A 17,645-nucleotide genomic window follows, 5' to 3' on the forward strand; every position below is an offset into this window, starting at 1 on the left:
GCTCACAAAAAGTGGTTTCCTTCTTCCATCAAATCCAAACAGACTTGGAAAGTCTTTTTTTCCCATCCTCTGACAGACCCAATTCAGCGAACCCAGTGTTTTCCTTCTTCTTAGATCAAATTTATACTCGTAACTTATAAAGTTTCCCTCTACTAACAGAGACACTTCAAATTCCAAAACCTTTGCCAATTAGTTGATGAGTTGGATCACGTGTTAAATGAATGCCAGATTCTGTGGTGCTGTGACCCTCCTGAATGGGACACCCTTGTCCTAGACTGTAGCCCAGAGTTTTAAAAAACATGCACCAGTTTGTCCTCAACCTGACACTGATGCTCGCTGCTGAGAGTCACTGTTTTACTATGAGCTTCCAACCCACCTGTGTACGTGTTCCACCCTAGAAGAACAGGTCAAACATGATCCTTGCTACCTTTTTAAAGCCCTTTATAGGCCCGTCTCCATCTACTAACTGACCACACTAGAGTAAATAGGACCAACCCATATTGCACTTTACCCTGCCTTATGGAGGTGAGATTGTCATGCTGAGATCATGGCAGGACCAGCGGGTGCTGAGGGAAAACAAACACTGCTTGGGAAATATGTGAGATGTTTGCTGTAAACATCAGTGTTTTGGAGACTCGGACAGTGTTGACTACAGCAGGCACTGCTGCTCTTTCCGCAGGGCAACACACAATGTGTTCAAAGCTCATACACCCACATCAGAAACACTGTCAAGCAATTCTAATTACATTCTCATTTGAGGCATATTAGTGCTGGGAGGTAACAGCGATATTTTATCACATTATCAGATGAAATCAAATGAATGAACCCCTGATTCTTGAGTGCTGAGACTCTACACAAAAAGAATTACATTTACATTTGGCTGACGCTCTTATCCAGAGCGACTTACAATTTGATCATTTTACACAAGTAGGCGAAGGTAGTGTTAGGAATCTTGCCCAAGGATTCGTATTGGTATAGTGTAGGGTGCTTACCCAGGTGGGGGATTGAACCCTAGTCTACAGCATAGAAGACAGAGGTGTTAACCACTACACTACACCAACCACAAGCGGTTTAGAATGTCTTCTAAACCTGACAGTCATCTGCAAAGGTTTGGGCACCCCTGGCCAAAGGAAATGTTTGGCTGAAAATTGAAAAGTGAATACAAGTTCACAAGTCCTCTACAGAAATCCCACTTCTGCACATTCAAACGCACAATTACTGTTTATTTGATGAATGTAACATATTGGGGGTGGGTTAGAAGGGTATGTGCAGAAAAAATGACCTTTGCAAAAGTGTTAAACAGAAAAGCGCAATATTTACCTTTGTTCTCTGTACAGAATGAGATTTTTTATCTCATTAATTAACACAGCACGTCATTTGACTGCAGGTATTCAAACCTTTGCATACGACTGTAGCTCGATTTGATTGCACTGATTGTTTCCTTCTGTTAAAATTGATTCTAACAGATCCTCACATAATGATGTAAATGTTAACTGGATAAAAAAAGTACTCTTTTTATTCAAGTTTTGTTGTTTCCAAAATTTAGCATAACTCAATCACTGAGATGTTCATTGTAGAGAAACTCAGTGATTTTCTTTAAAGTGGTGGAAGTAACAGGAACCAGGAGTTGTAATATCTCCAATACAAATGTAGCCATTTTCTATCCAAAAATGTCTCCTGAGTTTTTGTATCTAACTCTGATAAAAATAGTGGTAAAACTGGAAGAAAATTTGTTGCAAATAAATGTTTTCAAGAATGGCACATTTCCAGGGATGGGGAGTAGATAAGTAGCGTGCTACTTTTTGTAGTTAGCTACAAATATTAGTAGCTAGTAGCTGTAGCGCCTACAATTGTTTGTGTAGCTATAGCAAAAATTTTCACTACAATTTCACTACAGGCTTCAGTCAATCCGAGCAAAACCTGAACCATAAAGCGCAGTCATTCACTGGGCTGGTGGCAATTGTGCAAACCTGACTGAGCTGCGGACAGTTCGAGCAGATGGGCGCCACCCCTTACTAGCAGGTTTAACTCAGGGGTCGCAACCGAAATGTTCATAAGAGCCGGTTTGTCCTTTCAGCAATAAAGAGACCACCTTGGGAGGCACAGTTTATATCCATTTTACCGCCTTGGCTGTAAGTATTTCTCAGTGTGTGCTGATGTGCTAATACAAGCTAAAAATATAAACCCAAACTCAGACTCACTTTGCTCTGCTTTAACCTTTAGCTCAGCTGTAGCCACTTTTCTCACATCCTGGGAAACTTGTAGAGTTTCTTGTAAAATGTCTCTCAGTGTTCGACTTTTTGCAAGGTTGAAGTCGCTTCTCACCCTACAGCTTCTCGTTCGAATTGTCCCGTTCCACCTTAAATGGTGCAGCAGTACAATCTGGCACCTCAGGCACTATTTAAGGTGGAGTGAGAGAATTCGAATGAAAAGCCGGAGAAGGAGAAGCTGACTTAATTTTTGTGAGTCGCTGCTGATTAAGCTGATATCAGCAAACCAGCGTGATTTATACATGCAAGTCCATTCATCTCTAAATGATCAATTTGTTTCCTTCTTTGCATTGCTGTGTGTTCAACAGTCTACACGTCAGTCTTCAGCGTTAAAGGGTGGTGAAATACCAGTTGTGTGTTAACTCCAAAAATCTAGTTCTGCTGTGGAGCTGTAGCAGGTCTGCAGCAGTGCACAGATCATTCAGGCCTGATTCTCACCCAAAACAGAGTCACCAAATAAAGACCCTGAATGTCATGTCTGTTTCTATACTCATTTTTAAACACTGTGTCCACTCAATGTCCACGCTATTAGACGCACCTGCGTTTTTGGTTCACCTTGTAGATGTAAAAAGAGACGACATCTCTTGCTGTACAGTATGAGCTAATCATCCTCTAGTCCTTCATCAGTGGTCACAGGACACCGTCAGCTGGATATATATGGTTGGTGGACTATTCTCAGTCCAGTAGTGACACTGAGATGTTTAAAAACTCCAGCAGCACTACTGTGATCCACTCATACCAGCGCAACACCTGCTAATACACCACCATCACATCAGTGTTACTGCAGTGCTGAGAATGATCCACCACCTAAACAGTATCTGCTCTGAGGGTCCATGGGGGTCCTGACCATTGAAGAACAGGGTAAAAGGGGGCTAACAAAGTATCAGAGAAACAGATGGACTACAGTCTGTAAGTGTAGAACTACAGAGTGCATCTATAGAGTAAGTGGAGCTGATAAAATGGACAATGAGTGCAGAAACAAGGAGGTGGTCTTAATGTTATGCCTGATTGGTGTATCTTGCTGAAATGTTGGAGCAGTTTTATTTCAAGTTGACAGTGCTTTGCACCTGGATTGATTGGTTTTGCCTTTAGTCTTAATGTGTTAAAGTTTGATTGTTGGTTACACTTTTTGGTGATCTTGTATATTTGCAGCTTTTCAATTGTATGTTTCTTTCTAGCACAAGATTAAATGTCCTGTTCACACTATCAGTTGGGCTTGTTTGGTCTCTCAGGTGGAGAGTCACAAATATTCTGACAATCTTGCTTTGAAATTAGCTAAAAAGTAGCACTTCACTTTTCAAAAAGTAGCCACTACTCTTTCTGGAACAGTAGCTAGATTGTAGCTACAAATTTTGAGAAAGTAGCTATCCCAACCCCGCACACTTCACATTAAACCACTCTAAATTACTTTGTTTACATCGGTGGTCTCCAGCCCTCCTTCTGGAGATCTATTCTCTGCACCGTACAGATCCAATCTGCATCCAACTACATCTGCAGGACCAGGGTCAACGGCCATTGGTTGACATCTTAACAACTAAATCAGGCAGAATTTTTCAAACATTAGTGGAATCTGTTCAGTTTATGAATCCGTTTTTTGCACTGAACAAGACAGGTGTGATAAAATGATCTGAACCATTTTACTCTGTCCACAGTACAATAGGTTTAAGGGCACTAGACCACCTAAAACCCCTTCAAAAGAAAGAAATTCATTTAAGTCTGCTGCTAGAGGAGCTACACCGCATGAACTCTACTAAGGGCTATAGCGAAACAATTAACATCTTAACAATTTCAGCAACTAGAACTAGAACTACCATGTTTTCTGTCACTGTATAGAACCTGCCTTGCTCAGTTTGCATTTTTTTACATCAGAGTAACAACTGATGAGTAACGTATTCCTATTCATTTGGGTATTTTTCTTGTTCAAAAAGGTAGCTTGTGACAAACTTTATAAAAATTTCAGAATGTTTTGGCTTTGTTAGATCACAGATTACTCACCAAAACAAATGCACTAAAAATCACATAATTAATGGAAGAGTAAATAAAAAATATAAAAAACCAAAAAAACACAAATTGACATTTTGTGTTTACCTTAAAGGGTTAATGATTGATCATCCTCCAAAACATGCACACACAAACAATTCTAAGAGTTTAGGATACCCTCACTGATGTCATTCAGGTGGAGAAAACAAGCCCAGTATTTCCAAGAACTGCCATAACACACACACACACACACACACACACACACACACACACACACACACACACACACACACCTCATCAGCTGAAAAGAACAAAACATGCATATCAGATCAATAAAAAAATTACAACTGAAGACGGTACATTGTTCCTTTTAATGATGCTGAGAAATTGGTGCAATGAGTAACAACTGAGTAAACATCGGAAACAGTATTCCTGCCCTGAAGACATGACGGACAACATATGACTCTGAATCTTATTATTGCAATTTAACGGTAGTTCGACACATTGAAACAGTGTAACACTGAAGTCATCAAAAACCAGAATAGTAGTGTAACAGCATCTATCATCTTTTTTAAAAACTGTTTTTTTAGGCTATAATACATCCAAACGAGCACTGAAGGAAGACAAAGCAAATCATCCACAACAGACCTGTTTTCAGTTGTTGTAAAAGGCAACAACGTAAACATTTTATAAGTAAAAAAACAAACTGATTCATGAATTTAGATTAGCCAGAAAGAGCATCACAGCCAAATACTGAAAACGAACGGCTTGGTTCCTCACCACATGAACAAGGCGTTCTCACTTTACAGAACTCAGGCTTTGTGTTCTTGTTATTATGCAAGTGGAAAATCATCTAATCTTTAAACTTTATTACACCCCCCACCCCAACAATGTGTCCTATGTCCACATACATTTAACCACATTTGTGTAATTGTAACGTCATCCTACAACACTGTAATAAAAGAGATTCCAAGTCTCGAGAACTCTCTCTCTCGCCTGTCAAAGCTTAAAGACAACGTCTTTGAAATCCACATCGTCGCGGCCCTGTTCCAGTTTGAGATTCAAAGACCTTTTTTTTGTCCAATGTATAAAACTAGAGATGATGCAACAGCTGAAATACTGGTTGTAATATTCATAGAATACTGCTTTAATACTGATCTCTTACAAAACGATTTCCGGAGGTTTGGCATTAGGCTGCAGTTTACCAAAAATCCAACAAAAAAGTAGTGTTTCTGTCGTCCGCATAAAACAAATTCATTCACCTTCATGTAACGCCTTTACGAAGTAGGAATGTGGGCCATATTAAAGGAATGCTGCTTTTCAGTCAAACCAATCACATCATATTATATCAGTAGTGTACAGTTCATTACCATGGACAATAACCTGCCTACTTAGAAAAGAAAACTTGTCGAACCAAAACGCACTTAGAAGCCAATGGACAGAAGCTGAAGCACCCAGTCACTGAGCTCAACAGTGAGAGTCTTTTGATTAATCATTAATGGACTCAATCAAATCAACATTAAGTAAAAGAATGTTATTGTAATAAACAACATTTCCTTTGTGATTAGGTGAGTTTTTCATCCTGCTTAAGGAATGTATCTGAATTATACAGATGTTGGTTCTGTTAGACATGTCTTCAACAAATGAATTACCTCTAAAAAGATTGGCATGCTGGACCATATTGAGATTACAACCATGCGCCATATCAAACATTCAGAAGCAAACATGCACCAAGACAGTAAGTGTGCTTGCATGCAGTTAATAATCTCATAATTATTGGATTTTGGCAGTCATCTAAATATTTAAGTGGTCATATGAACAACATGCTCAAAATTTCTTTGATTGGATTAAGACCATGAAATCCAATTACAAAACCAAAAAAGCTGGATTTTGGCTCAGTATTGAGATTTATCAGTGTATGTATACCCTTACTCTGATTTCTTTCACTTTTCTCAACCTATGCAGGTATGAAAACAGAGTGCTGTCCCAAAAATAGCAAGCAGCATTCAACACAGCAGCCACAAGAAGGCAAGAAAACACTCTGAGTGATGCGGAAGTGGCTCAATGTTTCAGTAAAAACTGTAGTATGACATTGACGTTTTGTTACACTAAGCTATGGCACACAACTTTTTTTTTGAGGTAACCCAGTCATAGTTACAGTTGCTAAGGTGTGAAGGACCAACAGGGTGTTACAGCACCACCCTGAGGCAGACCAGTGCTGCATCTGTAGTTAGTTAAGAAAACCAAAGATAGAAGCTCATCGTTTCATGGATGAAGCAGTTAAACTACTCCTAACACACAGCATAACGTCAGGAAAGGGTTATTTTTAGACACCCTCCAGAATTTTGATTGAGACATTCAGGGGGTTTTCCTTTCATCTGATTACCAAGGTGCTTGTAAACGTGTTGAACAAATTACTGACAAACTCAGATTTTTTGCTGCTATTGGATTATTAAGCGCATGTAAACGCCCTCAACTATTTGGTCTATACATGAAGTGTGATTCAATTTACAATTCACAGATAATTGTCTATATGAAATTAAGTTCTCTACAGTGAATAAAGTTAAACATAGCATTTTCCTAAGCATTTTAGAGCACAATTTGTATGTATCTGTTAGGATTTAACATATCTGGGGGGGAAAAATTAAACATCCCATAATGTTTGCAAAGGCCAAATTTTCTGTTTTACTTTGTTTGCCAGTATGTTAAACACAGCAAATAAACAGTAACTGTAACTTAAAATGTGCAGAAGTGCATTTTCTGTAGAGGAATATGAGCTTATTTTAACTTAGGAAATCAACAAAACATGTAACTTAACCAGGGGCACACACTTTTGCATACAGCTGTACCAGCACTACGTTCATTATCTTGATGCATTAATACAGAACTCAGTTGATGTGCGCAGTCAGAAGTGTGCATATATCAAGAATCTTACATTGGCTTCAAATGTGGCTCAGCCATCCAGATTTCAGAACCAGAACGATCCATTCTATAACTGATATTTTGATGTGTTGCATCCTTGATCTAAGGCTTAGGACAGTCAGGAACTGGCCACAGAACTTAAAATCTACATGCTTCCCACATATGGATCAAACTGATTAGCAATGGTAATGAACCCCTAGCTACAAACGCAGCAGACAGAGATTAGACTGAAAAACACTGGAATATTCCTTTAACAGGCGATTAGGGGGAAAAAAGTTAACAGTGCAGTTGCTTTTGCTCAGTTTACCACCTTCAAAACGACTATTTTTAAACCAAATCACCTACCCTCAACATCTGTGGCATGCTTTCATTCGTCCCAGACACTCATTCTGATAATTATGTCTGGTACAGAGCCATTATTTAGCAAATGGGACCTTAAATTTGATATGACTGTCTGGAGCCCAACGTTAACTCTCTGTTAGATTACTATGTTTTGGGAAAGTGATAAGGAGCTTCTTTCAATGCTTTCCAGCCTTGCTGATGCCCACAGTATCAGCTTTGTCAAGGAGTCATTTCATACATGCACTCATATCTCAAAACACATTTTAAAACATGGAGCTGTGCAGTTTTAAAGGGGAAACTCTTCTGGATTCCTAGGACTGCTAGTGTGTGGGGAAAACCCATTGATTTTTCAAAATATCATTTAGATTGGTTTGCTTCATTCTAGAGAAACGTACCAGGTCATAACTGTTCACAGCAGTGGTGAAGGGAACCGGATGCCTGAAGAGATTTTGTCGCCAAACACTATACCACAGACAGTTATTAGGTGAAATGGGTACAAATACACTGTCTGATAGCTAAATATTCTTTTATGAAAGTTTTGAGATCAGCCTGAGGCCTACAGTAAGTTTTTAAAATCCACATATGGTAGAGAGGTGCATGTAGAGCACTCAAAGTCAAAATACCACCCAAAGAATTTAAGTTACCACTATTTTTACCACTACAAACAATGCATATTAAGGCATGTGTAGGTTCAAGGGATAGTAAACAAAATGGTTGTACTTACATTGCAGTTATCAAGAGCTCCGGTTCCATTCAAAACCACTGTAGAGTTTCTTTATAAAGAATCATCTCAACAATTTATGTACTTTTTTAAAATCACTGGAATTCCCCTTTACATTCCCATAGCACACTTTGCTTAGAATAAGTAATGCCTCAATCATTCCAGAGAGAGCATGCCACAGATTTTTAAAAAACAAAGAAAAGCAATTTGGTTTAAACTATCACTAAGCCTTCAGTCCTTCATATAAAAACAAGACAATATAGAGAATATAAAATATGACAGTACATGCTTGAAGGAGTCATGTAGTGTAACATCTAACAAAGTGGTCCAAAACTGCACTGTGCAAGCACATCAGCCAAAGCAGCTGCACACAGTGTATGGCTGTGCATTAGGGCTGCACAATATATTAGGAGTGGGCAATATGGCAAAACGTCTCATCATGATACTTTTTTCAAGATACACAACTGTGCGCACAAACATTTTTATTCATTTCATCACTTTGCTCCACTAAATCCAATGAAACAGGACTAATTATACTCTTGTTGTAATGAAACAATACCCACGATATGCTCAGAGAAGCACACGGTTTATCATGATCATAAAACATCGTCACACTGCCCATCTGTACAATATATTGTTTCATGATAGTTGCCTTTGCAAAACCAATATGGCAGAAAGCTACAGAACCTACAAAACTATTGCCACCAACACAATATTGTTATCATGATAAATGACATAACAGCATGTTTTTCTGAGCATATTACGGATATCATTAGTACTTAAAGAACACTGACCAACTGCATGTTTCATAACAAATTATTAGCATTATTAATTCAGTTTAAAGGGATTTAGTGCAGTAAACACTGCTGGTCCCTACTGTCTGTTCCAACTTATTAAACCTCTAAAAAATTTAATATTGTGATGCATATCATGTTTTGAGAAAAATGTCTTATAAGTTTCATTCTAATTTTGCAATACTGTACACCCCAAACATAAACTTTTATATGTTATTGGTCTGAAGCAATCTGACCAATCTTGAATGATCCAAATGAGTGGAGAACTGAGGATCAAACATATCAAACTATGCACTTTATAAAGTCTTGCCAACATGCTTTAATACACATACTGGACGGTATACTGCAACAGCAATATCTTGCAAAATAATTGCAATATGAGATTTTGCCTATATTGTGCAAGCCCATCACAGTGCAGTTCATACAGCGCAACAGTGCAACACAGTGCAAAGTGAAACTCACAGTTTCTCGGGAATGACCGAGTAAAGCCACGGTCCCTACAAGTCTCCCAAAGGTATGTGACACCTGGAAAAGGTGTTGAAAACCCATTTGTAATTTTGCTAGTGGTTTTCTGCTAGTGGTACAACGGCGAGACTTTTAATAGCAATTATCAAACACAATTAGTGTCTGAAATTCAGTCAAATACAAATCTGCAGATTTGTACTTGCACATTAGTGTGTCTTTAGGGCATAACAGCAACAGCATTTGAGTAAAGACGAGGGTCAGAAGAAAGTGGAATTTAAAGTTCTGCATACAAGTTGCATAAAAACAAACAAACAAAAAAAAAAACAATAAAAAAATAAAAACACACACTCCCAGAGTATGCTCCCAACAAAAGACAGCTGAAGTGTTTCAATTTGTAAAACTGAATTATAAACAGACACTATAAGGGTGCTATAGTGTTTTCTAGTAGCACTGACTGGTGGCTGTTCCACCTCCTTTAAACGACTCCGCCTGGATCCCATTTAGTTCCGCTGTCTCCCATATCTAGCACTAGACCCGACCGACCTTCGCATCACCAATGGCTCCCCACACGTCAAATACAAATTCATCCGGGAAGGCGAAATCTCCAAGAGTCTCGTCCAAGGCCTCAGCAAACTCATCTGGGTTCTTTTTGTCTTTCCCCAGCTCCACCATCGTAGCAGCTGAGTGGAAGAAATGCAGCCTCAGTCATGACAGACAGGCACGACAATAAAACACATATTTATATACAAAACCAGAAACAGCAAAACTAAAGAAACAGCTCAAAAGCACATCACCTACCAAGCTCACTGTCTCTTATACCCATGTAACTCTCCAGCAGATCGTCAACCTTTTCAATAGCCTTTTCCTCAAACGCTGAAGGCTGGAAACATATTTTTAAAAAACAGCAAATAAAAGTTAGCATTCAGTTTGTCAAATATTTGTACAGGTTTAGGCGATACAACAGTGAAATTAGAAAAACTAGTTTACAAATGTAGTCAACCACTCAAGACATTTGTGGTTAATTAGTTATGCACTGCAACTATAAGGCTAATAAGGCGAACAAGCAGTAGAAGAAAGTAGCAGACAACTGTTTATTTAACTCTGCCACCAGATGAGCTATGCTGAGTCCACATCCCAACATTTAATCAAATTATCAATCACTTTATCAATGTCAACATGTAGAACTGGAGAATTATGTGCATTTTCCAAGCAAACGCCCAAGCTCATTTATTGCAGAGCACAATTTAGACTAGTAAATGTTCACTGTGATTATAAATAAATCAGACCTTTTTGTACAAAGGCCTAATAATAGTCAGTGTCACAGATTTGAATAGTGACCTAGAAACAGTACCAAATCCTAAATATTTTTCAACTTTATTTATTTATTTTTTTAAACAAATTTCCAAGTGATCTGTTGTTTATTTACAGTTAAAATGAAAACTCCCAGATTTTCTATAGCCTCTCTTATGGACCCAACCGTATGGCTTGGTCAATCAGCAATATTTGGTTCAAGAGGTAAATTGTGCAAACTTCTGCTTTAACATGCGCACTAACCAGTTCCTCTACTGTTGCTGGTCCTTTGGATCTCAGGCGTAGTGTTCCTCTGCCAGTGCCCAACTGAACCCCAGAGCCTGAGCGTCCCCCAGTCCGCTGACTAATCATATCTGAGACAGAACAATATCAATATATTAGACAAAACACTGCTTAACAACATGGTCATTATAACATATATTTTGTCCCTTAACAAGTTGAAACAGACATTTGAATACACCTGGTCAAATGACATGTTTTGTTGATTTTTAAAGTTTAAAGTAAAATAATTTAACACATCCTTTATAGAGAACTTAAATTTCAATCAATCAACCTTTCTTTAATCTCGGAGAACACCGAGGGTGCCCCTCATTTACAATGTTGCCGAGTTAATACAGAGCAAGTGATTGACGATGTGTAAGAACATATCAAAAAATAAAAGTAAACTAAATATGGCAACTGCCTGCTAATTTTAGTGCACTGTTTCTGTTCATTAGTTTAACATATTGGCAAAAATTCAACATAATATACATAATAATCCTTAACTTAAATTGAGCAAATAAACAGTAATTCTGCATTAAAATGTGCAGAAAAGTGTTCTCTGTAGAGGGCGTTATCCCTCTATGGCAGGGTGTTGCCACATGGCAACAATGACTTCACCTCAATTTTACTAAAGACAGTAATGTGAAATCTGTGTTGTCCTATTTAATTGTGGAAAAAAGGGTCTTTTACTTTAAAAGGGACAAATACTTTATGACATCACTAGGAATTATTATAATGCTGTTATTACCATAAATTCCTAGCACCAATTGAAATAAATCCAACAATTGTAAATTTTGGGTCATTCATTTCACCGAGTAGAAGTTGGATTTGTTTGGGAATGTTTTCAATAAAAAAATGTTTTCAGAGAATAATTATTTTTATTATTTTAATGGTGCTATGGTACAATTGTGCATTGTTGCCATATGCCGATTTTAAAAAATACTTTGTTTCAAATATTTCCATTACTTTCATTATTTTTTTAAATAATGAAAACACAAAACATTTTTATCCTGTTTGAGTAATGATTCCTGCAATACAGGGTTAACTACTTTTCACTTACAAATTCACAGAAACAATATTACCATTATGATTATAATATATAAAATCTAGCAGCACACCATTAGGCAAATGAGTTCATGTTAATGGCCCCCCAAAGTGGTGTTTTTCAGTCTTTGTAAAGATTACTAATAACGGTTCCCGTCCAATTAGCCCTATAAAGTTCTTTTGACACAACACTGAATAAAAAAAAATACCAAAGGCCTTCAATGGTTCCACCAGCTTCAAGACAAAGTTCTTCCCCTTGGGCAATTCTTTGAGCATCTTGGCAACCTCATAGTGTCGACAGCCAATGAGTATCTGACCATTGATCGACTCAATCATGTCTCCAACGTTGATGACCTGGATTTGGTGAATGATACTGCCCTCCCTTATTCTCTGCAAAGGAAACATCTATTTTTAGCACATCCTGGCTTCCTTTTGTCTCGACAGTAGCAGCTTTTCTAAGCACTCCTTTTCTTCTTCTTCACATAAATGTGTTTCCTAAATATCATCTGTCTGTCCGTCTGTCTTACCTTAATGAACGCATAGCCAGCTCCATTGTCAGTGATTGTGAGTCCAAGAGCATCCTCACCCTTAAAAACTTCTACTTCTTTCCTCTGACCCTTCACATGAGCGAAAATGAAGTCCTCCAAGCCAATCTGGCCACCGAGGAGTTTGTCCATGTCCACTTTGTGAGTGTTCAGTGTGCAAAACATGACCTAATACAAGAGGAAAAAGGTCATTAAAAATAGAAGACAGCAAATGCAGCCCTTGTGACATCAGACTACTTTATGGCTCGTACCTCTGCAGGAGGAATCCCAAATGCTTCTCCAATCTTGGCATAAAGCTCACGGACATTACTGAATCCTTCTATGCGGCCTGTGGGGCTGCCGTGTGCCAGCTGGGTGTGGAAAATCAGGCGAGGGCGAAGATTAGTAGGTGGGGGCGGCAGGCCTTCCTGTGTCGCACCCTCAGAGAGTCCTACACCACCACCATCGAGTCCATCCAGTCCAGGCACGTTAAGACCAGCACGGATGGGCTCTGCCTCTTCATTTTCCACCAGTGGAGACGCCTTCTTCCTTCGTCCCAAACCAAGTGGCATTTTGGATGCTTCACTGGTCTTCAATTGTATGGAAGAGCAGGCAAGATGATGTGTTAACACAGTTCACAGCTAATCTCAAAGAAGTCTCTGAATGTTGCCTGTTTGGATTCAAGCCATTTAAATGGAGTCTGCAGACCTAGAAATTCAAACATACAACATAAAAACAAATAACAATATAAGCACATGTTGCAGATAGGGGTGGGAAATATGATGATAAATTAAGTCACAATGCTTTTTCTAAGCACATGACTTAAAGATCACTGATCAACTGCATGCTTTGTTAAAAAGTGAATGGAATCAGGCCTGTTGAGGTCGATTAAGTGCTGTACAAAGTGTGAATAAAAACCATTAAACTTGTGGACATTGACTGGATTTTTTTTAAACATGAACCTACTGGTGTTTTTTTTGTCTGTTCTGACTTCCGAATTAAGCAAACACCACATCCCAACAAATGCTTTTGCAAATTTTATTTTAAAGGAGGTAGCAATATGATGTATGTAAATAAGAAGAAACACAGTATGAGTGCAAAGAAACAGTACGAGTGCAGTACAACTCTGATACATTATCACTTGAACACTGTGATTAGTAACACAGATTAATAACTGATAATCATGTTGGTTTATCAGTCCACTCAGGCTTTAGCAGAGCTCAGTAACACTGAGATTAATAACCAACTCATCACATTGATTTATCAGTCCACTCAGGCTTTAGCAGAGCTCAGTAACACTGAGATTAATAACTAACTCATCACATTGATTTATCAGTCTATTCAGGCTTTAACAGAGCTCAGTAACACTGAGATTAATAACTGATCATCATGTTGGTTTATCAGTCTACTCAGTCTTTAGCAGAGCTCAGTAACACTGAGATTAATAACCAACTCATCACATTGATTTATCAGTCCACTCAGGCTTTAGCAGAGCTCAGTAACACTGAGATTAATAACTAACTCATCACATTGATTTATCAGTCTACTCAGGCTTTAACAGAGCTCAGTAACACTGAGATTAATAACTGATCATCATGTTGGTTTATCAGTATATTCAGTCTTTAGCAGAGCTCAGTAACACTGAGATTAATAACTGATCATCATGTTGGTTTATCAGTCTACTCAGGCTTTAACGGAGCTCAGTAACACTGAGATTAATAACTGATCATCATGTTGGTTTATCAGTCTACTCAGTCTTTAGCAGAGCTCAGTAACACTGAGATTAATAACTGATCATCACGTTGGTTTATCAGTCTACTCAGTCTTTAGCAGAGCTCAGTAACACTGAGATTAATAACTGATCATCACGTTGGTTTATCAGTCTACTCAGGCTTTAGCAGAGCTCAGTAACGCTGAGATTAATAACTGATCATCACGTTGGTTTATCAGTATACTCAGTCTTTAGCAGAGCTCAGTAACACTGAGATTAATAACTGATCATCACGTTGGTTTATCTGTTTACTCAGGCTTTAGCAGAGCTCAGTAACACTGAGATTAATAACTGATCATCATGTTGGTTTATCAGTCTACTCAGGCTTTAGCAGAGCTCAGTAACACTGAGATTAATAACTGATCATCATGTTGGTTTATCAGTCTACTCAGGCTTTAGCAGAGCTCAGTAACACTGAGATTAATAACTGATCATCACGTTGGTTTATCAGTCTACTCAGGCTTTAGCAGAGCTCAGTAACACTGAGATTAATAACTGATCATCACGTTGGTTTATCAGTCTACTCAGGCTTTAGCAGAGCTCAGTAACACTGAGATTAATAACTGATCATCACGTTGGTTTATCAGTCTACTCAGGCTTTAGCAGAGCTCAGTAACACTGAGATTAATAACTGATCATCACGTTAGTTTATCAGTCTACTCAGGCTTTAGCAGAGCTCAGTAACACTGAGATTAATAACTGATCATCACGTTGGTTTATCAGTCTACTCAGGCTTTAGCAGAGCTCAGTAACACTGAGATTAATAACTGATCATCACGTTAGTTTATCAGTCTACTCAGTCTTTAGCAGAGCTCAGTAACACTGAGATTAATAACTGATCATCATGTTAGTTTATCAGTATACTCAGTCTTTAGCAGAGCTCAGTAACACTGAGATTAATAACTGATCATCATGTTGGTTTATCAGTCTACTCAGGCTTTAGCAGAGCTCAGTAACACTGAGATTAATAACTGATCATCATGTTGGTTTATCAGTCTACTCAGGCTTTAGCAGAGCTCAGTAACGCTGAGATTAATAACTGATCATCATGTTAGTTTATCAGTCTACTCAGGCTTTAACAGGACTTCCAGTAAAGAAGCTGTTTACTGAGTTCATCTTTAGAGTGTTTTATATGTCATGCACTCAAAAACTTAAAAACTGATGGGTTTTCTTTTAAAGATAGTGTTTATATATATATATATATATCTAATTACTGTGTGTCCTAAATTTATTCCCCTAAAAATGCAAAACAAAGTAAGTTCTGAAAAAGTAACTATTCTGAATCCTGCCCTTACCAAATGTTATTTGGACTATACACATACTTCATTTCTGTTTTACGAATATAATATCACGCATTCCCAATACTTGCACTCCGTTAACTTACAGCCCGGTTACAGTACACCGACATCTGATTCAAATACACCTACATGACAATCACCCTTATTATTCGGAGGATTTAAGTTACTGTACTAAACCGATAAATCTATTAACAAAGGATCGAGAGTCTGTCCAGCAATATAACACAAACTTACTAATAAATACTAATAAAAATGAGTTTTTAACGGAAAGACAAACAGACTTTCAACGGGAAACAACTTTATTTAGCTAGCTAGCCCGTTAGCGAGCTAACTACCTCGGCAGGGACAACTATGAACAGCAGCCTAACGTTACACTGCAAGTTTGCTGCCGACGTAGCAGCTGATACTAACTACCTATAGCAGAATTATATCTTAACACGAGAGACATTTTAATTGTCTGGGGCTTCCATGCTTACAGAAAGCCTCGCCCAGCGCTGCAGACAGGCAGACTTCAGATCTCTAACTTTGCTAGCTTGCTAACTAACGTTAGCTAATTAGCTCGTTCCTAGCCATTACACACACGGCGTTATTAATGAGCTCAAATCGCAGCCACTTACCAGATTAACTGCTGTTTTCAGACTGAACGTCGGCCTTATACGCACAGAATATGTAACAGCGGGGTATTTCTAACCGTGAGTGAATTTCGAGAGTGCTAAAGGATGAGAGGATGGGCTGCAGGAATGTTTCAACACGGTCTTCTTCTCCTTGGGCTTCAGACAGAAACACACACACACACCCCGTAAGAAGAGCACTGCTGCCATCTATAGTCTTTAACTGCGTCTTTTCCCAGAAGGCTGGACCTGCGGGGGTCAGTTGCATGTGCCATTCACTCTCCTGCTATGATGAAAACGCCTCATCTAGATGCTCCAGTGGTTTGAATAAGTGTCTACAGGCACGTTTCTCTGAAACCTCTATGCCTGAGCTCATAATCTCTTTCTGGAAGTTGCATCCGTTTCCATGCCTCAAGGCCACTCACAGGCACAGACACAGCCAAACTGCTCATCCAACACACTATACTTATGTGCATTATTAGGATTCAATTCATCTATTACGTTTGAAAAATATTTTATATTTTATATTCCTAAAACCTCACATACCTACTTTTAAATATATTACCACCAAGATTGTTTTCTTTGATTCAGGCTATGTAAAGTGTGTGTACGATGCTCTTTTTGACTTTTATATTGTTTAAAATATACTGTGGTGTATTCAAGAAACGTTTGCATGTTCATTTTAAGCTGTGTGTTTTTCAGCATGTATTCACTGGGTTCATTTTGCTAAGGACTCTTATTGTGGAGGGCAGGGCAAGGAGCTGTCCAGAGCTGGTTTATGAGGAGCATAGCCAGAGCTGGTTTATGAGGAGCATAGCCTCTTCCTATCAGAGACCTTGTATTAGAGAATTCCCACTTATACTTTATGCATATATATATACCAGTACCTTATGCAAGTAATGAATGCATGAACTATCATACAACTACCTAAAATCCTTGTGGTGTCACCAAAGATCAGCCTGTATTTCTCTCTGGTCTCAGCCAATCCTGAGCTATAAGCTAATAAATATAACCAAGTTAGTAGTTGTGTATTTCTTAACTCAGCTGTCAAACAAAATCTTAGAACAGGGATTCTGTCTTCAACACAAATTGGATATGTGAGATCATTTTTAAAAACCTTTTCAGCCAGACAGTCAGTTACCCAGGCAACTGTGTCTTACTGTTTTTGGAGGCAACAAAATGTGCTTTCACCCATATTCTACACTGGTATTGTATTTTTTTTTTCTTCTGGTGACCATGTGTGTATGTGTGTGTGTGTGTGTGTGTGTATGTATGTATATATATATATACATACACACACATACACACACAACTTCTGTTCTGACCTGCTG

General features: G+C 38.4%; 1 protein-coding gene across 2 annotated transcripts; it reads right to left on the reverse strand.

The window, feature by feature from the left end:
- Positions 1 to 4,602: 4,602 nt before the first annotated feature.
- gipc1 (GIPC PDZ domain containing family, member 1) lies at positions 4,603 to 16,485 on the reverse strand. Of its 2 annotated transcripts, none has more exons than XM_037540107.1 (7): positions 16,321 to 16,485; positions 12,907 to 13,224; positions 12,638 to 12,823; positions 12,320 to 12,500; positions 11,049 to 11,158; positions 10,293 to 10,374; positions 4,603 to 10,174 (listed from the first exon to the last, which is right to left on the reverse strand). In XM_037540107.1, the coding sequence occupies exons 2-7, from the start codon at positions 13,204 to 13,206 to the stop codon at positions 10,023 to 10,025; spliced, it is 1,011 nt and encodes a 336-aa protein (XP_037396004.1). In that variant the 5' UTR covers positions 13,207 to 13,224; positions 16,321 to 16,485; the 3' UTR covers positions 4,603 to 10,022. The 2 variants fall into 2 exon arrangements, with proteins under 2 accessions (XP_037396004.1, XP_017557126.2); XM_017701637.2 differs by having other exon boundaries at positions 12,907 to 13,342.
- Positions 16,486 to 17,645: the final 1,160 nt, after the last annotated feature.

This window comes from Pygocentrus nattereri, chromosome 1, assembly GCF_015220715.1.
Source record: "Pygocentrus nattereri isolate fPygNat1 chromosome 1, fPygNat1.pri, whole genome shotgun sequence".
Lineage (NCBI taxonomy): Eukaryota > Metazoa > Chordata > Actinopteri > Characiformes > Serrasalmidae > Pygocentrus > Pygocentrus nattereri.